The sequence below is a fragment of the Schistocerca gregaria genome, chromosome 3, assembly GCF_023897955.1.
Source record: "Schistocerca gregaria isolate iqSchGreg1 chromosome 3, iqSchGreg1.2, whole genome shotgun sequence".
NCBI lineage: Eukaryota > Metazoa > Arthropoda > Insecta > Orthoptera > Acrididae > Schistocerca > Schistocerca gregaria.
The window spans coordinates 203,600,700-203,624,411 of record NC_064922.1 but is presented as its reverse complement, the minus strand read 5'-3'; the positions used below and the strand labels follow the sequence as shown (position 1 = coordinate 203,624,411).

The window sequence follows — 23,712 nt, the reverse complement described above, 5'->3', positions numbered from 1 at the left end:
AGGCAACAAACACTAAAAGGAACAAAAGAAGGAAAGAAAACAACAGAGACGCAAGAAACAGAAGATCGTAAAACACGAAAGCAGATTACAGTTGCTGGCCGACCACGAGAATGAAAAGGAAAATCCAGCCACTCTGCAACACATTAAAACCTGCACCCTAAAAGCACCAGGGTGGAGGACATAGAGGGACAAAGGACATTTGCTAAAATTTATATCAAATCATAAAACCCACCCTCACGAATAAAACGTAAAACTGAATCACCCAATGAGGCGTTGTCAGATAAAATGAGCAGCAACAAGTCCGGTAACCCAAGATTTTGTTGCTGGGCAGTCAAAGTGGGACAGTGCGCCAGAATATGGGCCACTGTGAATTGGGTGCCACATCGACACTGAGGCTGGTCTTCATGGTGCAAGAGGTAACCATGGGTCGCCCAAGCGTGGTCAATGCGGAGCCGGCAGAGGACAACTGATTCCCTGTGAGAGGCCTGCATGGAACACTTCCACAAATTCAAAGTCTTCTTAATGACAAGCAGTTTGTTCTGCATACTGTTACGACGTTTTATGTCCCAACGCCGAAAAACCCTGTGGCGTAAGTTACAACGCAGGTCATGTTCAGAGATGCCCATCTCCAGAAGCAGTTACCACATAGCCTGTTTGACCAGCCTGTCAGCAAGTTCGTTGCCTGGGATGTCGACATGTCTTGGGGTCCACACAACCACCACCGAACGATGGGCCTGGTCCAGGGCATAGATGGACGCCAACAAAGGATGGTGAGGGTAGCACTGGTCGATAGCTTGTAGGCCGCTCAAGGAGTCAGTACACACAAGAAACGATTCCTAGGGACTTGAATGCATATACTAAAGAAGTGCACGAGATATGGCCACCAGTTCTGCAGTGAATACACTACAGCCATCAGGCAAGGAATGCTGTTCAATATCGCCTCTGTGAACAAAGGCGAAGCCAACATTATCACCAGGCATTGAGCCATCAGTGTAAACCACTTCAGAGCCCCGGAACAGTTCAAGAATCGAGAGAAAGTGACAACAAAGAGCTGCAGGGTTAACGAAGTCCTTAGGGCCACACTAAAGGTCCAAAAGAAACTTTGGCCTACAGCTACACCACAGAGGTTTACGCGAATGGACCTCGAGTAGAGGTGGTGAAGGGAAGGACTTCAGTTCAGACACAAGCGACTACACGCGAATCACAATCGTTAGCCCTGACCTGGGCCACCTATGTGAGAGGTGAACCGCCATGGTTGGAAAAAGATAATGGTAGTTAGGATGTTCAGGAGAGCTATGAATTTGTGCAACGTAACTGGTCAGCAGTTGTGCAAGCCTGATCTTCAATGGAGGTACTCCAGCCTCCACCAGTACCCTCGTTACCGGACTCTTCCTATACGCTTTTGTCGCTAGTGTAACTCCGCAATGGTGCAATGGGTCGAACAAAAGCAATGCTGAGGAAACTGCTGAATGATAAATCTCACTCCCACAGTCAAGACAGGATTGAATGAGGGCTCTGTAGAGCTGCAGCAGCGTACAGCAGAGGGCATTGAGATGCTGCCAACACCTCTGTTTAAGCTGATGAAGATGAGGAAGTCAAGTCAAATGAGCATCGAAAACCAGACCTAAGAATCAATGTGTCTCCACTACAGTCAGTGGATCGTCTTTAAAGTAAAGTGCTGGTTCAGGGATGAACGGTACGACGCCGACAGAAATGCATGACACACATCTACATGGCGGAAAACTGGAAGCCATGGGCTAGAGCCCATGACTGCACCTTGTGAATGGCTCCCTGTAGGCAACACTCAGCAACTCCAGTACTGGAGCAGCAGAACGAAATGCAGAAGTTGTCTGCATACAGAGAAGGTGGGACAGAGGGCTTGACACCTGCTGGTAGATAGTTAATGGCCACTAAAAATAGAGAAACACTCAATACAGAGCCCTGCAGGACTCCATTCTCCTGGACTGGATGGAACTATGGGGGGCACCAACTTGGACATGGAAAGTATGGAGCTACAGGAAGTTTTGGATAAAAATTGGGAGTGGATCCTTGAGTCCCCACTCATACAATGTGTTAAGGATATGATGTCACCAGATCATGTCGTATACTTTATGTAAGTAAAAAAAGATGGCAACCATGTGTTGGCGTCTGGAAAAGGCTGCTCAGCTGGCAGACTCAAAGGACACAAGATCATCAGTCATACAGCGACCCTGGCGGAAGCCACCCTAACATGGAGCCAATAGACCACGTGACTCCAGGACCCAACCCAACCGCCGACACACCATATGTTCCAGCAGCTTACGAAGATGGTTAGTGAGGCTGATGGACCAATAGCTATCCACATCAAGTGGGTTTTTACCACGTTTAAGTACCAGAACAATGGTGCTCTCCTGCCATTGCAATGGAAAGATGCCATCGCACCAGATTCAGTTGAAGACGACGAGGATATGTCGCTTGTAGTCAGATGAGAGATGTTTAATCATCTGGCTGTGGATTCAATCAGGCCAAGGACCTATGTCAGGGTAACGTGCAAGGGCACTGAGGAGCTCCCACTCTGTAAATGGGGCACTATAGGATTTACTGTGGCGTGTAGTGAAAGAGAGGACTTTCCCTTCCAGCTGCTGTTTAAGAGTGCCAAAGGCTGGGGACAGTTCTCCGATGTAGATGCTTGTGCCAAGTGCTCGCCAATCATGTTTGTGTCGGTAGATTATATGTCATTTACGGTAACACCCAAACTTGGGAAGGTGACATATAGCACACAATGGTCGAGACTTCTCTCTCCCAACACTCTTGGTTCTGACATTTGATAAGCTGGCGATCAGGGGCATGGAGCCATTTAAAGGCTATGAGGAATCCCAGGAAAGTGTGCTGCTTATGCCACCGTAGGGCTCGCCAATGCTCCTCAATTGGTTCGGCGATTTCCGCCGACCACCAAGGGACTGCCTTACCCCTCGGGCATCCTAAAGAGCGAGGGATCGCGTTTTCTGCCCCAGAAACAATTGTTGTAGTCAGCTGCTCAACCATTACATCGATGTTACCATGTGGGGGAGATTCAACAGTGACAGCAGAGGTGAACGTTTCCCAGTCTGCCTTATTTTAAGCCCATTTGGGTATGTGTCCTGGGACATGACGCTGGGGCGATGACAGAAAGATGGGGGAAGTGGTCACTAGCACACAGGTCGTCATGTGCTCTCCAGTGGATAGATGGGAGAAGTCCTGGGCTGCAAATTGATAAATCAATGGCTGAGTAACTACCATGAGCCACACTGAAATGTGTGGTGGACCCAATATTTAACAGGCAAAGGATGAGTTGAGACAGTAAAGTTTCGACATCTCTGCCTTGGCCAGTAAGCACAGTGCCATCCCACAAGGGGTTATGGGCATTACCATCTCCCAGCAGTAGGAATGGTTTAGGGAGTTGATCAATTGGTGCAGCTAATACATTCAGGGGTACAGCACCGTCTGGAGGATGATATACATTTCCTGCGTCATCCTTATTTTGACAGCCACTGTTTCAAGAGGGGTTTGAAGGGGCACAGTGTCACTACGACTGAGTTTAGGACATAAATGCAAACTCCACCTGACACTCGATTATAGTTGCTACCGTTCCTGTAATATCCCTTATAGCCGCAGAGGACAGGGGTTCACGTTATAGGGAATCAGGTTTCCTGGAGGGCAATGCAGATAGCAGGTGTAAGGCTTAACAGTTGCCGTAGCTCAGCCAGGCAGTGGAAAAAAAACTGCCGCAATTCCACTGGAGGATGGCATCTTCATGAGACTGGGAGGCAGTTCATGCCTCAGGGTCACTTGCTTCCACCGACTTATTGCCTGAGCAGTCTATATCCATTGGGTCTGAGGCTCTGGCGAGATCTAGGTCCTCAGCAGACGCCAGAATCTCCACCCCATCCTCAGACACAGAGCTTGTAGGTAGCGGTGGTGTGGGTGCCACCGCTATTTCCTTGGTCTTACGGGTCTTCTTTTCAGATTTTTCTCGCTGATCCTTGGGTTCACCTGTCTGGAAGGACTTCACTGGCTCAGTCTCTGGGACTGAGGATGAGTGTGAAGCCCTGCGACCAGCTGCTTTTGAGCTCTTCAGCCACTGGCGGGTGTCATCTTTCCTACTAGCAGAAACCTGGGAAGGGACTGACCCAATGGGCCCCCTCCTAGCAAGAGAAGGCGAAGAAAACTTATGCTTCTTCGGCTTAGAAGAGGGAACAGGTGTCCCAGATGGCTTGGAGGGGGGAGTGTTGTTCCTGAAGTAGGTGGTGTGGGAGCGACAGGGAGGGAAATGCCCCCGACCATCAAGGTGGCAGGTGTAGTCTTCTGGCTTTGAGAGGTGACTGGGGTTGGCAGAGCTGATGGTGCCAGAACTGTTGTAGCGGCAGCGTAAGAGGATATCATATACACAGCATGCAGGCAAACAAATTTTCTCTTAGCCTCAGTGTAGGTCAGTCTGTACAGCATCTTGTACTCCGTGGTTTTCCTTTCTTTCTGGAGAATTCTGCAGTCAGGTGAGCAAGGCGCATAGTGCTCTCCGCATGTGATGCTGGATGTACACCGGGAAGACATATGGCCGTACTTCCAGCTCTTAAAGCACCTCATCGGGGGAGGGATATAGGGCTTTACATCACACCAGTAGACCATCACCTTGACCTTCTCAGGTAATGTATCACCCTCGAAGGCTAAGATGAAGGCACCGGTGGCAACCTAATTATCCCTCTGATCCCGGTGGACATGCTGGCTGAGATGTACAAAAAACAAATGGTTCAAATGGCTCTGAGAACTATGGGACTTAACATCTTAGGTCATCAGTCCCCTAGAACTTAGAACTACTTAAACCCAACTAACCTAAGGACATCACACAACACTCAGCCATCACGAGGCAGAGAAAATCCCTGACCCCGCCGGGAATGAAATGTACACCTCACCATTATAAATTGGCGCGCAACTCATAGTCAGGCTTCAAAAGAAGGTCCCTGTGAAATATTATACCCTGGGCCATATTTAAGCTCTTATGGGGTGTGATGGTTACAGAAACCTCCCCCAGCTTGTCACAAGTGAGTAACGACCATGACTGGGCAGAAGATACTGTTTTGATCAAGACTGAACCAGATCTAATTTTTGATAATCCATCCACCTCCCCAAACTTGTCATCTAAATGCTCAACAAAAAACTGAGGGTTCATCCTCATGAAAGATACCCTACGAGCTCTCGAACATACAAGTTACTGGGGTGAATAAGATCTGCTGCCATCCTTAGCCTGATGTTCCTCCCATGGTGTGGCCAGGGAGGGGAACGATTTGGGGTCATATTTCTGTGTGTTGAATTGAGCTTATGAACGCTTACAGACTGTTGGTGTTTCACCACCAACAAGAGATGATGGACTACGCTTCATCGAATGTCATCCACCTTGATGCCACCCAATCCGTCCAGGGGCCCTCCCCACAGGTGGCACCCAGCCGCAGCAAAGACCAATTGGCAGGATGGCCATTGCCAGGCGTCCCGATTCCTCAGGTGGATGGGTGTTTACCCCTTGGCACACGTGGGGAGTTTATGGCACACAGGCATCAGCAGAGCAATCACTTGTGGTCAGGTGGCTATAACCAACAGGGTACATGGTGGCCCCACAACGGACTGGCTACCGTGCTGGATATTAGGTGCAAAGAAGACCATGGTCATCGTCGACGCAGAAAGCAACACTGCATAGTGCATGGTGGAAAATGCACCCAGGAAGGTTTCCTCACCCAAGAGATGGAGAATGAGCAGGACGGAAATGCGACAACAAGGAAGTGGGCTAAAGATCTCAATGCATGATGGACACGATGCACCACGTATGGCGCCCTTCCCCAAGTGGCTCGCTCTTTGGGAAAATTTTGAAGAATGGAGGTCAATCCCTACAGGGGACCATCACATAAAGACCGAAATGTGTGAAACTCCTTTTAGTCACCTCTTACAACAGGCAGGAATACCTCGGGCCTATTCTCTCCCCTGGACCCTCGGGGAGGGGGGGGGGAAGCAAAGTAGAAAGTCAAATTCTGTTGCAGATTAATGTTTATCCCCCTTACTCCCCCCTTGAAGGGAAGGACATTTAGAGGAGTCAACATCACCACACTTTCATTTGGAAAGAATACTTGCAAATAAACAATAACCAAGACATGATTGCTAAATATGCTTTTGATCAAATTCCAAGTTAGAGTTATTTCCTATCATAAACTACAAACTGATTCGGCAAATTACTTATAGTTAACTACTAATGCTGAAATATGTGAAAATATAACAGATATTATTAAGAAAATTCTATGAGTGCTTGACAGAATACATTAGCAAAATAAATATCTTACTACTGATATACTATCTAACTAATATATTTTATAAATAACTTCAAATGAATTATACCTGTGTACAATGCCGCTGTAACCTGGTGCCTGGTCGTCAGTTATGGGTCGGAGGAATAGTGAAGCATACTTATGCGTTGCCAATCGACCATATACCAACATTATTGCCTTCTTCCATGCCTTATATTCTCGTTCATCCTCCCTATGTAGTATCAGTACAGAATTATATTTAAAAACAGAAATCAGAGATTTATAGTGATAATAGTGAAATAAAAATATGAACAGCAAAATGTCACCACAGGAATGGATTGAACTAGCAATGTTCTTCAGAAAAGAACAATTTAAATGTTAATTTAGTAAACATTTCACACACAAGCCTCAAAAAATGTTCCAGAGAAACTATTCTCTAACTGACATTCATGTTTTAAGTACCTCCAATCTTGCATGTGATACTTGTCTTTTTCACAGTGGTTCTGTGTACAATGAGGTTTCTGTGAAATAAGATACAGTTGCCAAAGTAAAGTGAAGAATGCCACCTAATACATGGAAGTGGAGATTTAGTGCACTGAATGAGATCAGATATATTTCTCAGCATCACAGTTACACTAATAACTACACCCCCCCCCCCCCCCCCCCCTCTCTCTCTCTCTCTCTCTCTCTCTGTGTGTGAGTGTGTGTGTGTGTATGTGTGTGTGTGTTTGTGTGCGCGCATGCACTGACATTAACATTCCATGATAGGTGCAAAGTGTCAAAATATCTGAGGTAACAAAAGCATTAACTATTGGTCTTCGGTATACAAACTGGTTTTAACCAATCTAAACAATGATGTATGGAATCAAATAATGTAAGGACCCAAATACTGAGAGTCTCCACATTGACTGTGTGTACCATTGGACTGTATGCCTTGACCATTATTTCTAAATTAATGTGTACATGGATGTTGGTGAAGGATGGTGTTTTACACTTGTACAAGAGAGAAGAAGAGTAATACAACTTATTTTGTGAAATTTTAAAGTATCAGAATGAAATTTTTGATAAACAATAGTATGCACATGGGGCACAATTTTGTAACACACTTACCTCTTAATCTTGTATCAACTGAAAAACTGAAGTAAGCATGTTGTCACGTTAATAATTTTTTAAATGAACAATGTACTTAAACATTAATTAAAAGCTCTTGAAAAGATAAGTACAGTGATTTACCATTGTTTAACTACAATGCAGTAATGCTTTTTAATGCTCCTGTATGAACTTTTCTCAAAAGCGTTGTGAGAACAGTGCTGAAATCGAAAGGCATGGCAGCCAGAATCAGATAATGTGCTGTAACCACCACCAGATTGGGCTCTCAGGCCAGGTTCTGTCATTGTATCAAGCTTCTTTTGTTCACTTGTTTCCATAAATGCTCTTCTCATAGATATGAGTACATATACACACCTCAAATAATTTTCATAAGATTCTTTTGAAGTGCTAGAAGTTAGCACAATGTTTCATTCACAACACTAGTAGCCGACACTGCACCTACACCATATATAGAAGAGCCATCATGAAACTCGTTTTATCTAAGTAACACAGGTTTATCTTCTTGCTGTATATAAAGATAGAGCTTGTTACGAAAAGCCCATCTAGTGGATTTTACACTGCAATAAAAATTACAGCCGCACTGCTCTTCAACACATTTCTTTCAAAATAGTTCGTATCTTTTATATAGATGAGTAGGTTCCGGGTAACAGGTTGAAGGTGTTGGTCCATGAGAGCACAGATTCTCTCAGTGGTGGCTGAGTAACCAGCCACAACGGGGCATCCTGTGTGGTTAGGTTTATTGACTTAAGAAAGCTTAAGAAAGGTATCGGTGCGGGGACTGGTAGGGGTCAGTAGAGAGATGGATTCTGGGGAGAGGTCCTGGGATGGGCCTATGGATTTGAGTAGTGACTGGAAATACTGCTGGATTACTGCAAAGCGGCCACTGTGGCAAGGTTTGTAAGTACCTGACAGCTAGCGGAGTCCTTCCGCCAGGTAATCCTTGCAGTTCAAAACAACAGTTGGTTGGTTGGATTGGAGAAGGGACCAAACTACGCGGTCATCAGTCCCTCCAAGCTTGGAATAATTGAAACTGATTAAGCCTCACACTATAAGTGGGAACTACAATGGCCATAAAATTAAAAATTATTGACAGAGAAGGAAGGAAGAAGGTGGAAGAAAAGAAGAGGGAAAAAAAGTGACTAATGACAGGGGCATGAAGGAAGAACAGGTAGACAAGACAGTCACTCAAGATAAAACCGACCCCATAAAGAAAGGAGTGGGAAGGCAGATAGCTTGGGTGAACCACCAACCCCAATTGAAGCCAGTCCAATCAGGGCGAAGGGGGGAGCAAGACAGCCTGCCATCCCCTCCACCCACTGATAAAGTTGAAGGTCCCATCCTTAAGTAAAGCGATAAAAATCCGCTTCATGAATAAATCTTAAAACTAGATCAGCCGCTGAGGCATTGTCAGCTAATGCCAGGGGTAGCAAATCAGGAAAGCAAAGTCCGTTGCTGGGCGGCTAAGTCGGGACAGTCCAGTAAGAGGTGACCCACAGTCAACATCAATCCACAACGACAGGGGGGGGTCCTCACGAGACAGAGGAGAAAACAGTGAGCCAGCCATGTATGGCCGATGCGGAACCGGCAAAGGATGACAGACGCTTTACAAGAGGCCACATTGTTGTAGAATCCTTTATCACCCTGAGCTTGTTCAGCGAAGAAAGAGTGTGCCATTGTGCATTCCAAAGTCCCAAATCTTGATGACATAATGCCAAGCAAAGGTCTATTTCCAAAATGCCAATAACAAGAGATGGCCTGTTAGTATCCAATTTAGTCAGTTGATCGGCAAGTTCATTGACAGAGATCCCAACATGGCCAGGGGTCCAAATTAAAACACTGAATATCCACGTTGATCAAGGAAAGAGCGTCCTGGATAGTTGTGACTAACAGGTGGTGACACAAGCACTGGCCGACAGCTTGCAAACTACTCAAGGAGTCACTACAAATAGGGAAGGACAGTCCTGAGCAGAAGTGGACATGGTCAAGTGCGCACAAGATGGCTACCAATTCTGCAATAAAAACACTGGAGCCATCTGGCAAGGAACGAAGTTCCGTGTGTCTCGTACAGGTTTAAGCATAACCAATGTGACCAGCAACCATGGAGCCATCAGTATAAATCACTTCTGAAGCCTGGAATGAACTGAGGAGACAGTAGAATTGGTGGCGAAGGGCCTCCTGAGGGTGTGGTGGTGGTGTGTTGGGGCTTATGGGCGCTCAACATCGAGGTCATTAGCGCCCTGACACACATTAAAAGGAATGAACATGGACAGACCTAAGAAAACTAAAGCACACACTCAAAGAAAGCAGGAAAAAGAAGGAAAATGTTACATAAGAAAGGAAAACCTAAGGAAAGGGGAAACATAGCAACAAGAATGTCACAGGAAATTGTTATTGGCTGCCCACTTACATAAAATATGGGCTAGCTTGTCACACAGCGAGCAAATTAAAATCCTCTCCCTAAAATCTTTGTAAAAACATTTGACTTGTCACAGAACTTTAAAACTTTAGCCACATTCGTCCAAGTGTTGCCTAAAAGAGATGGCAGGTCCCCTGGCAAGTCAGCTGCGGCCTGCTGGTCAGAAAATAAAACGCAATCCAATAAAATGTGGCACACAGTGACCTGGACGCTGCAAGCACCACACATTGGAGGGTCGCCGGAGCAAGTAGCCATGCGTCATAGGGCTGTGGCCTATTTGAAGCCGAGTGAGGAGAACCTCATCCTGTCGATGGGGCTGAAAGGAAGTACACCACACACGCGTTGTGGGTTTGACTATACGGAGCTTATTGTCAGTCACTTCCAGCCACTCATCCTCCCACCGACGCGTAACCCGTGAGCTCAACGGCGAGGTGAGTGCGTGCAAGGGGATAGCACACTGAGATACTTGTGGGGCGAGACACGCCTCCTTGGCTGCGAGATCTGCTCTTTCATTCCCAGCAATGCCGACATGCCCCGGAACCCAGCAGAAAGCTACAACGTTCCCCAGTTACTGTAGTCGGAGGAGGGTGCCCTGGATGGTCTGGACAGTTTTGTCTGCCGGATGCAAACGTTGCAATAAGTGAAGGGCACTGAGTGAATCGGAACAGACAAGAAATTTAGCAGAGGAAGAATGTCTCGTGTGCTCCAGTGCCTGCAAGATCGCAGACAATTCTGCATCAATGACAGCGAAAGTCTGAGGCAGGCGGACCTTGAAGACACGATCTGGAAAAACAACTGAGCACCCAACAGAACCTCTTGTTTCGACACATCCGTAAAAACAGCTACATAGTCGTGTTGCTCAGATAAAATGGCAGAAAATACTGCATTAAAAACGGTGGCAGGAGTGCAATCTCTCTTGTACTGCAATAAATCTAAAATCACTCCGGGCCTCTTCAGTAACCAGGGTGGCAGGCGGTTAAAACCCTGGATTTGGGGTTGTACAGACTCCACACCGAGGGACTCTAGTACACGTTGCACACGGATCCCAAATGGCAACGTTGCCCGGGACCGGTGGGAAGAAAGGCGGTCCAGAGGTGGATGGGCAACAACATTTTGAGCAGACGAGCTGGGAGCTGCAAGAAACTTACAAGCCTGGCGCACCAGCAGGAGCTGCCGCCAGATGGTAAGTGGTGGTTCCCCAGCCTCAGCACAGAGGCTGGGTATGGGACTGGTCCGATAAGCCTCTGTGGCCAGTCGAATCCCAGCATGGTGAACAGCGTCAAGGGTCTGCAAATAAGAAGGCCTCGCTGACCCATATACTGTGCACCCATAGTCCAACCGCGAACGCATGAAAGCTCGGTAAAACTGAAGGAGACGCGCCCTGTCCGCTCCCCAAGACCTGTGGCTGAGGCATTTCGGGATGCTGAGTGCCTTCAGGGTTCTGGCTTTCAAGTCACGTAGGTGTGGCAGCCATGACAACCTGGAGTCAAAAATTAGGCCCAGAAACCGCACTGTGTCTCTAAAATGTAGGACAGTATCCCCCATATGCAAGGCAGGCAAAGTAAAAAGACGACGAGAATGATTAAAATGAACACAAACACACTTATCGGCAGAGAACCGAAAACCCGTCTTTGCAGCCCACTCCTCTAACTGCCACACTGTTAACTGCAACTGATGGCTCATGGTTGAAACACTGGAGGAGGAACAGAAAACAGCAGAGTCGTCCACAAATAAGGAGCACTGTACTGGACTCCTCACTGTAGACGTTATACTGTTGATGGCTATGGCAAAGAGGGTAACGCTTAAAACGCTGCCCTGGGGGACACCGTTCTCTTGCTCAAAGCGATCAGACAGTGTGTTACCAATGCGGGTCCGAAAAAAACGCTGAGACAGGAAAGACCGAATGAAAATTCGGAGGCGGCCACGAAAGCCCCATTGATGCAGTTGTGCAAGAATACAGTATCTCCCAGTAGTATCATATGTCTTACTGATATCAAAGAAGATACCAATACAGTGATGCTGACGGAGAAAAGCCTGCTGAATAGCCATCTCTAGGAGGGTCATGTTGTCGACCGTGGACCGAAATTTTCGGAATCCACACTGAAAGCGGCTAAGGAGCTGTCTGGTCTCTAACAGCCAGACCAGACGCTGGTTAACCATCCGTTCCAGGGTCTTTCCGACACAGCTTGTCAAGGAGATACTACGATAACTACTGGGACATGTGCGGTCTTTTCCTGGTTTGAGGAGAGGGATGAGGATTGCCTCCCGCCACAAGGTGGGGAACACTCCTGTCTGCCATATGAGATTATAACATTTCCTTTGACACCGCTGGCAGATGTCGAAGCATGGAGTACCGGACGCGGTCGTAACCCGGTGCAGTGTCAGATGTCTCACTAAGAGCCGCGTCAAGTTCCCACATAGAGAAAGGGGAGTTGTACGCCTCAGAACTGTTCGACCGAAAGTCTAAGTTTGCTCTTTCGACAGTCGCCTGGTAGCGACGAAACGCTGGATCCTGATTTGCAGTGGCAGTACTTTGTGGAAAATGCTCTGCCAGCGTCTGAGCAATGGCTCTGGGTGTCGTTTGGAGGCATCCCTGGTTCAGGACAGCAGCTATCGGTAAACGGCTATGTTTACCGGAAATCCTCCAGATGGCTTCCCATACTTTCGTGGAACAAGTGGAACGGTTGATGGAGTCCAGGAACGCCTGCCACGACCTCTTCTTGCTCTCTCGTATAATCCGACGACACTTTGCCCTCGTCACCCGAAAAGCTGCAAGGTTCTCTACAGTTGGCCGGCATTTGAACCTACGCAGAGCTGCCCGCCTAGCCCTGATTGCACAGCGGCATTCCTCGCTCCACCAAGGGACAGGCTGCCGCTTCGGTTGTCCCGTGGACTGTGGGATGGATGCTTCACTGGGACGGTGGATCACTTCAGTAATATGATCCACCCATTCCTGGACACTGACCCGATGTTCAAACCGGGCGAGTTGACTATACAGTGCCCAGTTGGCTCTACCAAGCACCCATTGAGGCGGTTTCCTTTCTGGTTCCACTGCATGTGGCAGATGAATACGGATGGGGAAGTGATCGCTGCCATGTAAGTCATTAACCACTTCCCATGCAGCAGTGTGGGCGATGGCTGGAGAGCAAAGCGAGAGATCAATGGCAGAGAACGACCCAGTTGCAATGCAAAAATGCGTGGTTTGACCTGTATTTAGCAAATGGGCACTGGTAGACAGAAGAAGCCTCTCAATTGCTCTACCCCTGGGGCAAGTACTCACAGAGCCGCAAAGCATATTGTGTGCATTAAAATCACCACAGAGGATGAAGGGGTGGGGGAGCTGTGTAAGAAGATCACTGAGAGCCTCTTCGTCAAGCACATCGCGTGGGGGCAGGTAAAGCGAACATACTGTTAGCATATGGCGCACATGTACTAATATTGCAACTGCCTGTAAATCCGTCGTGAGGGAGAGAGAGAGGCGAGGAGTGGTAGTCTGTGTTGACGAAGATACCTACTCCTCCTCGAGCTCTCTGTCCACTCAGGTCGTCCTTTTTGTGGAGGACATAACCACGTAGCTCTGGGGTGTATGTTTCACTGAAATTTGTCTCTTGCAGACATACACACATAGGTCTATCCTGAATCAAGAGACGTAGTTCCTCCACATGTGTCCTGAACCCCTGCAGGTTCCATTGTAGTATGGGAGCCATCACGATGGTTGTATTTTCTGCCTCTCTTTCCGCCAAGGTGGGGAGACTGCAGCGGGTGGAGGCTCAGTCTTGGAGCGAGATGATTGCCCCATATTCTCAGAATCCATCAGCTCTGGGGAAGAGTCTGATGAAGTGTCTAGCAGGACCACATTAACATGATCCGAGGGTTTACCAGCCGATTTAATCTGCTGGTGCTGCTTCACATGGGCTTTCCTTTGTTTAGAGGGCTTGGCTGGAACCGGAGCTGGGGCGTTTATGACCATGCTGGGCTTTGGAATAGCCTCAGCAGTCGGAGATGCCTGGGGCTCTTCAATGTGAGCTACTGTACCTTTCTCTGCTGTTCTAGGAGGGGCTACAGGCTCTGATACAGTTGCTGCCTTGCAAGTGCACTGACATGTGCATATGTTCGTGCCAGCACTAACAACCTCCGTCTGTGTAGATGCATCGACCTTCAGAGGCGGCTTCTGAACAATGGAAGCAAAGGACGTAACGAATGTGGGGGGCTGCATGGCCTTAAAGATCTTTTTGGCTTCACCGTAGGGGATATGCTTAGTTTTTATTTCTTGTGTTTTACGTTCCTCTAGGAAGATTCTACAGTCCCTACTCCAAACAGGGTGGCTTTCAGAACAGTTTACATATCTGACAGGCGACGAACAGTCAATTCCGTCATGGGCAGCCTTACTACAGTTGCCACACATCGCTTCTCCCTTACACCCTAGAGTTGTATGCCTAAAACGCTGGCACTTGAAACAGCGCATTGGGTTTGGGACACAAGACCGGACGTTTAGTCGAAGAAATCCTGCCTTGACGTGTTCTGGGAGTTTGGGGGTATTGAAAGTAAGAATGAAGGAGTCTGATTTCACCAGGTTTCCATCCACCCTTTTCATGGTGTTCTGAACATCAACAATTCCCTCCTGAGCCCACTCACTCTTTAATTCTTCTACAGGAATGTCCACGGGATCCCTACAGGTAACAACACCTTTACTGGAGTTCAGGGTGCTGTGGAGCTCTGTATCGATAGTGTATTCCCCCAAGCTTTTAGCTGTTTGAAGGTTAACTGCTTGCTGAGCAGTTGATGTTTCAACAAGCAGTGTCCCATTCCGTAAACGCTTCACTGATTTTAAAGTTCCAGCTATTCCTTCTAGACCCTTTTGGATATAGAATGGCGAAACCTTTTCAAAGGAACCCTCTTTCCTTTTTATAATTAAAAACACATTCTGGTTTTCAGAATGTGCTTTGTTACTCTGAACTGCTGTACGTTTGCTGACGCCGGAGTCAGGAGGACTGGCTAACCTAGCCCTCTTGTTGGATTGGGCGGTAGTGCCTACCAGCAGTCCACCCATCCCACTGGCCAGCGAAAAATTAGGAGGAGGAAAAGAGGAAGAATTCGTGTTAGTCATGGTCATCCCACGAGCAGCTAGGGAAACTTACGTCCATCCAGACAGAGCCCAGCATGCCTGGATAAGCCTTGTACAACTGAGATGCGGCAGGTTCCCCAGAGGTTGCCCGCTAGCGACTGTTCCACCTCAACAGCCATGCATCTTATTGGCGCGCAGCACACCTTAAGATTGAAGGGTTTTTTATAGAGGTATGTACCGTTCTCGCGATCCAGGGAACCAAGCCAAGATCCCCGGTCCCTAAGACACACAATGTTCCACCGTTGTGCCAAATGGTGGTCGCTGAAGCATGCCCAGAGCTTACAGTATCAGCAGACTGGCGGCGCACACCAGTCCACAGCTTGAGGACCCCGAGTTCACCAAGCCCGTACCCAGCAAATGAATGCTGAGCCCCCTGAGGGACAGAATCCTTTCAATTGATGGAGAGATCAAGACAGAGCTGTGGCCAAGAGACGCGCCATGAAGGGATACGTGCGTGAGCGGAAAAAAAGAGGTAGTAAAGGGAAGTGTTGGAGCTCAGAAAAGAGTGACTGAACACAGGCAGCCATGGTAAGCCCACATCATGGCCACTGCCGCAGGAGGTTGATCTCTGAGTCTGGGTAAAGGAGACCATAATTAGGGTGCTTTGGGGTGCAGCGAAGGCAGAGCGCGTAAGATATAAGCTGTTGTTGGCGCAAAACTCGCAGTGGTGGAATCCCTGCCTCTGCATGAAGGCTAATCACGGAGCTAGTCTGGAAGGCACCAGTCACAAATTGTACCCCACAATGGTGAATGGGGATCTAATATCTGCAATGCTGAAGGTGACGCAGAACCATAGACAGGACTCCTGTAGTCTAAATGATACCGGACCAGCACTTTGTACAATTACAGGAGAATAGAGCAGTCTGCACCCCAGGTGGTATTGTACAGACATCTAAGAACACTGAGATGTAACCAGAACGTCCTCTTCATTCAGCTGGTGAAGATGAAGGAGCCATGTCAACCACGCATCGAAGACTAGACCCAAGAAGTGATGGGTGCCCACCATCTCGAGAGATTAGCCATCGACAAACAGGTCCGGATGGGGATAGACTGTACGGCAATGGCAGAAATGCATGACACATTACTTGGACACCGAAAACAGAAAGCCATGGGAGAGAGCTCAAGATTGCGCCCGGTAGACTGCCCACTGTAGACGGCATTCTGCAGAGCCCATGACAGAGGAATTGATGTAGATGCAAAAATCGTCAGCATACAGAGAGGAGGATAATGTCACCCCAACAGCTGCTATCAGACCATTAATGGCAACGAGAAAGAGAGGGACGCTCACCACAGAACTCGGCGGAACCCCATTTTCTTGCCAGTAGGAAGTGCTGTAGGAGAAACCAACTTGGACCCAAAAGAGTAACAAGAAAGAAAATTATGGATAAAAATGGGCAGAGCACAATGAAGGCCCCATTCGTGAAGGGTGGTGAGGGTGTGGTTGCGCCATGTGGTGTCTTAGACTGTATGCAGGTCAAACAAGACTGCAATGAGGTGTTGCCGATAGGCAAAAGGCGACTGGATGGCACACTCCAGGTGGACCAAGTTATCCACTGTAGAGTGGCCACAGTGAAAACCACCTTGAGCTGATGACAAAAGGTCGCGGGATTCAAGGACCCAAAACAGCTGCTGACTCACCAGGCATTCAAGGAGCTTGCAAAGGGTGTTGATAAGGCTAATTGGACGGTAGCTATCCAACTGAAGAGGTGGCTTCCCTGGCTTCAACACCAGAATGACAATGTTTTCTTGCCACTGGGTAAAAAATACACCCTCACTCCACAGACGGTTTAAAAGGGTCAGTATAAGACAGTGGCCAGCCACCAATAAGTACTGCAGCATTTCGTTATGTATCCAATCTGGTCCAGGAGCCGTGTCGGGACAAAGAGCGAGGGCACTGGTGCATTTCCACTCGCTAAATGGTGCTTTATAAGGCTCCAAGCAGTGAGAAACGAAAGAAAATGGTAGGCTCTTTCAGGAGGAGGAACGTGGGCAGATACTGAGTTGATGCAGCGGCTTGGGCAAAGTATTGGCCGAAATGCTCTGCGACGAAGTCCAGATGGATAAGGACAACACCATGCACAGAAACTCCTGCAACATCGGTGGGAGGACAAAGGCCAAAAATTCACCCGAGTTTCGCCCAGATTTGTGAAGAGGGGGTATGCAGTCTTATGACAGCCGCATATCATTCCCAGCAAATCCGTTTCTGAAATTTGATTAGGTAACGGACCCGGGTGCGGAATCATTTAAAGACCAGAAGAATAGCAGTAGAGGGTGCTGCTTGAAGTGTTGAAGAGCACGGCGGCGGTCTTTTATGGCCACAGCAAGTTCCAGAGTTCACCAAGGGACCATTTTCCAATGGGAGAAACCCGAGGAAGAAGGGACAGTTGAAACAGCAGCGGAAAGAATGGTGGCAGTCAGTCTGTGTACACTCATCAACACTGCTGTAATGGTCGCTGCCACATAAGTCATTGTGGACACCCCACTGAATGGAGGGAAGAAGGCTGGGACTGCAGATAGAGAGGTCGATAGTAGAGAAAGTGCCGTCGTGTGACTACCTCAATGAGGATTGTGGGCATTAAAGTCCCCTAGAAGCAGAAGGGAGAAGGTAGTTGTTGAAGAAGGGTGGTTAGGGCAATGGATGTGGGCGGCCTGTCAGGCAGGAGGTAGACATTACAGATTGTGAGACCTGAGCTTCTCCTGGCGTAAACTATGTTCAAAGTACTTACGGGCATTCAGCCAGGTTGAATTTTCGACAACTGCCGATATTTCGGCGGATGCACCCTCCGCCATTTTCAAGGCTTAACTGCAACGACCAGACGAAGTGCAGAAAACACGAGATCTCGGTTCTGCGAGTCTAACAGAAAAGATAACACACACCTAAACAAAAGCCACCAAGGATGAACGAAGTCAGAGCTATCGATAGTAAGAAACTATGGACTGGTAGTTGAGGAAACGTTAACTCTGTCCCTATGTTTTTTAACAAGTGAAAGAGCAGGATTCCAGGCCGAGTTTAAACAAAAGCCTCCATCCCTATTCACAAGGTTGCTAGCCAATTTAATTTCAACAGACTCCTTAATCACACTATCCCAATAGCCGGACGTGCATGCTAATATCTCAGTATTATTATACCACACGGGGTGACCAGTGTCCAAACAATGATGTTCGGCAATAGCAGATTTGCTAGGCTGCTGTAGTCGCGTGTGCCGTTTATGTTCAGTACACCGGTCCTCCACGGTCCTGTGGCATGGCATACATTGGTCAGACGATCAGGACCGTGGAGGACCGGTGTATTGAACATAAACGGCACACGCAACTACAGCAGCCTAGCAAATCTGCTATTGCCGAACATTGTTTGGACACTGGTCACCCCATGTGGTATAATAATACCGAGATATTAGCATGCACGTCCGGCTATTGGGATAGTGTGATTAAGGAGTCTGTTGAAATTAAATTGGCTAGCAACCTTGTGAATAGGGATGGAGGCTTTTGTTTAAACTCTGCCTGGAATCCTGCTCTTTCACTTGTTAATAAACATAGGGACAGAGTTAACGTTTCCTCAACTACCTGTCCATAGTTTCTTACTATCGATAGCTCTGACTTCGTTCATCTTTGGTGGCTTTTGTTTAGGTGTGTGTTATCTTTTCTGTTAGACTCGCAGAACCGAGCTCTCGTGTTTTCTGCACTTCGTCTGGTCGTTGCAGTTAAGCCTTGAAAATGGCGGAGGGTGCATCCGCCGAAATATCGGCAGTTGTCGAAAATTCAACCTGGCTGAATGCCTGTAAGTACTTTGATTACAGATTGTGATTGGAGTGGCCAGATGGACCCAGACAGCAATTGCTTCCAGAGTGGTATGGAGAGGAACCCATTTATTAACAATGTTCTTGTGGACCAAGATGCAAATACCACCAGAAGCCCACAAGGGGCCAATTAGGTTTCGTCAAAGTGTGGAACCCACAATGGGTGGGTGATAAGAATTGACTAAATGGGTCTCCTGGAGAGCAATGCAAGCAGCAAAGTAGAAGGAAAGAAGGGGGTGCAAATCCGGGAGGTGATGCAAATAGCTATCACAATTCAATTGGAGGATTCTCAAGCTGGAGTCCAAATGGGAAGCAAACGGACAGGAGCCAGTCACGCCGCCGAGTCGCCATCCATCACCGATAAGGTTGGGGTAATGTCCATATAGGTGGGGTCAAACTCTGTTGGTTCATTGGCTGGAGGAGGGGAAGGTGGCACCTCAGGGGTACTGGAAGGGCCTTGCCCTTGTTGTTGTGTTTCTGCTCCTTCTCTTGTGAAGGAAGAGAAGGGCAGACTGCAGCGAGGTCAGGCACGGAATTACACCTGGGAATCTTGTCACCCACCAGCCGCAGATTGCGCAGCATGTGTGAAGCTGAAGGTCGCCCTTTCTGTAGGAGGGTACCAGGAAGAGGAGTCCCAGGAGGGAGCTCCAGTACCAGCAGCTGTCGAGGAAGTGGAGCGTATTGCTGATGAGGGAGGGGGAGCAGCATCCGAAGGGGTGGGTATGGGTACTGATGGGGAAGGGGAGTGGGGTTGAGTGAGGATGAGGCAGAAGGTGTGGAGAGAATGGGGCAGGGCTGGGAAGAGGAGGGGGTAAGAGGGGGAATGGACATAACTGAAGCAAAAGTAGAAGTTAGAGGCGCGCGATGGAGCCAGTAATACTTTCGAGAAGCCTCGGTGTAGGTAAGTCGATCTAAGGTCTTGTACTCTTGAATCCGTCATTCTTTCACATACACCGGGCATGCTGGCGAGTGTGGAGGATACTACGCACTATAATTTATGTGCACTGGCGAAAGAGGACAGGCACTCCCCTCATGGAGTGGGCACCCACAGTCACCACAGAGGTGATCACTGATGCAGCGGGAAGACTTGTCCAAACCGTAAGCAATTAAACCATCTCATCGGTGGTGGAATATAAGGTTTTACATCACACCGATTCACCATCACCATTACTTTCTCTGGGAGGGTATCCCCCCCGAAGGCCAAGATAAAGGCACCTGTATTGGTGTAATTGTTTTTAGGGCTTCACTGTACACGGAGGACAAATCTGACTCCTCGGCACTCAAGATTCGCACAGAGCTCCCGTCAGTTTGGAGCAAAAGATCCCGGTGGAAAATGAAGCCCTGTACCAAGTTCAAAGATTGGTGGGGTGTGACGAAGACTGGGATGTCACCGAGATGGTCACCAGCACGTAGGGCTTCAGATTGGGCAGCAGACGATGTCTTTATAAGAAAGAACTGGACCGCATTTTACTCATGGATTCCAGTTCGCCATACTTATCTTCAATCATCTTTATGAAAAACAAAGGCTTGATCATGGCAAAACTTTCGCCGTATGTCCTGGTACAAACCACGTACCGAGGGAAAAGTTTCAACCCAACCTGGCGAGCTTGACACTCTTCTCAGGGTGTAGCCAGGGAGGAGAATGCCGAAGGATCAGAAGAAGGAGTGTCAAGTCTTCTATCACTCTTAGAGAAAGCCACAGAATGGCCAGAATGTTGAAGCTTTTGTCACTTCATGTGCAAGGCATTCGCCTTAATACCACCCACTCCAACCAGAGGCTCGCCCTGTGGGCGCCACCCAGCCACAGAAAGGGCCATCTGGCACAGTGGCCATTGCCCCAAAGTGATGAGCATCGACTCCTTGGCATACACAAGGTGTTAACAGCTCAGATACTAGCAGTGTGATGCCTGTGTTGTCAAGAGGCTCAGCCAAGGGGGTACTTACCAGCCCCAACACACGGACTGAACAGCCCCACCACACAGACTGGCTACCATGCTGGTGACCTAGCAGGAAGGGGCCAGGATGCAAGGGGAAAAAGGAGGGGAGGGGGAGAGGAGCCTGGAAACAAGGTTGGGAGTTCATCCCCAAATGGCTCATACTGAACGGAAAATGTTGGAAATGCCAAAAAGGAGATGGAAACAGAAAACTAAACAATAGCACATACGAAAACTAAGCCAGCAGGGTAGCCAGTTCGATATGAAGAAGTCCATCAAGAGGGAAAGCAGGGGAGGGGGGGAGGGGGGGGGGACAGGGAGAAAGGAGCAAGGACAGCGAAGGAGGAGAACAGAGATGGTAATGCAGTTTGGAAAAATGAAAGGAGACTGCAATAGCTTGGGGCCCTGTGTGCGCCACACACGTACCCACAAAAGGGACTGTGGGCCCCATCGGGAGGGGGGGCTCAAAACAACAGTGGTTGAGCTTTTGTCCACAGGTAGGATTATAAGGTCAGGATCAGTTTTTACATTGTTTGCTGCAGTTTTTTCTGCGGCTGAAAGGTTAGTTTGCATGTGGAGGAATTTGGAGAATGATGGTGAGGCAAGGTTCGAGGTTAAGAAATTCTGGAAAGTTAACAGGGGGTGGTTTGAGGGCAGATCACTTTTGAATGGAGGAGTGAACTGAGTTAGGCAGGATTCAGTAATGGTCTTTAGTTGAATCTGATTGGTAGGGTTGGTGGCGACAAAGTGTTGTCAGTGTAGGGACTGGGAAAAGGAGAGAAAGTCTTTAACAAGTCCTGAACGATTGATTTGGGAGTGGGGCAAAAGGTGAGGCCTTTGGAAAGGACTGATATTTCTGTGGGGCTAAGACTTCTGTAGGAAAGGTTCATGTCTTTGTTGTGGGCCTGTTTAGGTTGTGAATTCTGTGTGGTGGTGGCAGGGAGTTGTGGAAGGTGAGGTAAGTGTAGTAGGTCTGCAGGACAGGGATTGTCAGCTATGAGGGGATGTGGAGGAGGTTTCAAAGTTGTTGTAGAGCTGGTGGACAGTGGTACTCCATGGCGGGAGTAGGAAGTGGGCACGATGGAGAGCTTCTTGAGGTGGCATTGTGCCTGTTGCTCCAGTTTCTGCAGGGCAAGAATTTCATTGTGTGTTATGGATTCCAGGAATTTTGGTTTGCATAGATGGAGAATTTTGTGGATGAAGAGAAGGCACTGCAAGGAGGTTTGTGTTTGGTTGATATGGTTTTGCAGGACTAAGTTTGTTAGGGGTAAGGATTGGTGGAATCTGAACAGGTGGAGGTCGTTGTGGAAGGAGGGGTGGCAGCCAGAGATGGATAATTTGATGGTAAGGCCATTAGGGGGGGATTCCACGAGCCATGCAACAGCACAGGAACAATACATGGGACTGGGATCGGGCTAGGGATTAGGAAACTTTTCCGTATTAATGAAAATGGAAGGAGCAAGGATCCATGGTGATGGAAAAATGCAAAAAATTACATAAATAATATAGAATTATGTCTGAAAAATTTAGCACAAATACATCCAAATACATGAGAAAATTCATGAAAAGGATAAAATGGATGCAAAAGGCAGAAGCAAGACGAAATCTGAGGGAGTTGACAATAGCGAAAGGCAAAAACTCACTAAAACGGGTGAGAAGTCACAAGGATCAAAGTAAAGAATAACTAATAAAAACATATATATTACTGTGGGTAGCAGTTGTGAGGGTGGATAATTGTGAAGAAGGCGGATGGCAGATGTAACTGGATGGTGGAATAAGTGGGGGTTCTTAGGATGAGTTACAATACCGTGTGGCACTCTGGAAACATGCGGGAGTTAACACACCAAAATCGGGAAATGATGCAGAGAGATTGATCTATTTGAAAGTATAGGACGAATTATATCCACGGGAGTAATGTGGGACATAAGATGCTGCACCAACAATCAGCATGGTCTTGTAGCCAACTGTTGTGCGTGGCTGAGACGGTTGACACAGTGTGGCTCATAAATAAAATGTGCTGTAAGGTTTGTAATGCGACAAGAAAAACACAGGAAAGAATAAAGAGAAGGATGGACATTGAGTATAAAGATGCAAAAGAAAATAGTAACAAAGGAAAACAGCACTGGGTTAGGATCGAAGACAAGCTGTCAGGCAAAAATCAAACAATGGAAAATCCAGGACAGAATGTAACAATAGTGTGAGAAGGGAAGTTCAGGGTGTATACATGAACGAGGAAAACAAATTCCCAAATTTTTCCCAGATTTCCCGGTTAAAAACACACTTTCTCCTGGATGAAAATACACTTTTTCCGTATTCAGTAACAGCATAATTTTCCTCGGAACTTTAAAACTTATCAATCCTTTCAATGGTTGTGGTTTTATACACCGGCGTAGAATTTCCCGGCACTTTAGAAAACAAAAGTCAGGGGAAAAAAACACATTTTGGAAAGATTTCTGGTGTGCAGCAACTGCATATTTTTGTATTACAAAAGTATAAATTCGAATTCCACCAAACACCACATGTTACTTTCGGAAGAATTGAAATTTAGATGCGACACACTTTTGTAAGCTAGTCGTAGCTCATGCCAAGCGATCTCACCAGCCGATGACAGCGGATATTCAGAGCATAGGACACGTGATGTAGTCAGCCAATAGCAACATCACTGTTAAGCAGTGCGAACACACAAATAGGAAAAGGTAACTGTTTAAATTAACATACACAGTGTTGCTACAAGAAAAGAAAAACTTTTAGCTATAATATTGGTCTCAAAGATTAATAAGCTGCAAGAGAAACTAAGCTTTCACACATAATGGTGATCTTTTTTGCACGTGTTACACTTTTAAGATACATCACACAAATGTGCCAGTAAAATTTTTAACAAGGACATTTAAATGTCTGATCTTCTGGGCTTGAAAATATTCTAAATCGTCGTCGTCAAAGATTTGATTTTTGAATGAGAGTCAAACGCCCTGATTTACGAAGTTCATCGTACATTCTTGCTCATAGTTCAACTTGCATAAAAGGA

At 47.4% G+C, this 23,712-nt stretch overlaps 1 protein-coding gene across 16 annotated transcripts in view; it reads right to left on the bottom strand.

Moving 5' to 3' along the window:
• The window catches only part of LOC126356142 (bromodomain-containing protein 8), a 482,606-nt gene that overhangs the window by 265,844 nt on the left and 193,050 nt on the right, over positions 1 to 23,712 (bottom strand). For all 16 annotated transcript variants that reach the window (XM_050006870.1, XM_050006868.1, XM_050006864.1 and 13 more), the window contains one exon: positions 6,397 to 6,537. In XM_050006870.1, coding sequence (XP_049862827.1) covers positions 6,397 to 6,537 — 141 coding nt within the window. The remainder of the gene's footprint in view (positions 1 to 6,396; positions 6,538 to 23,712) is intronic.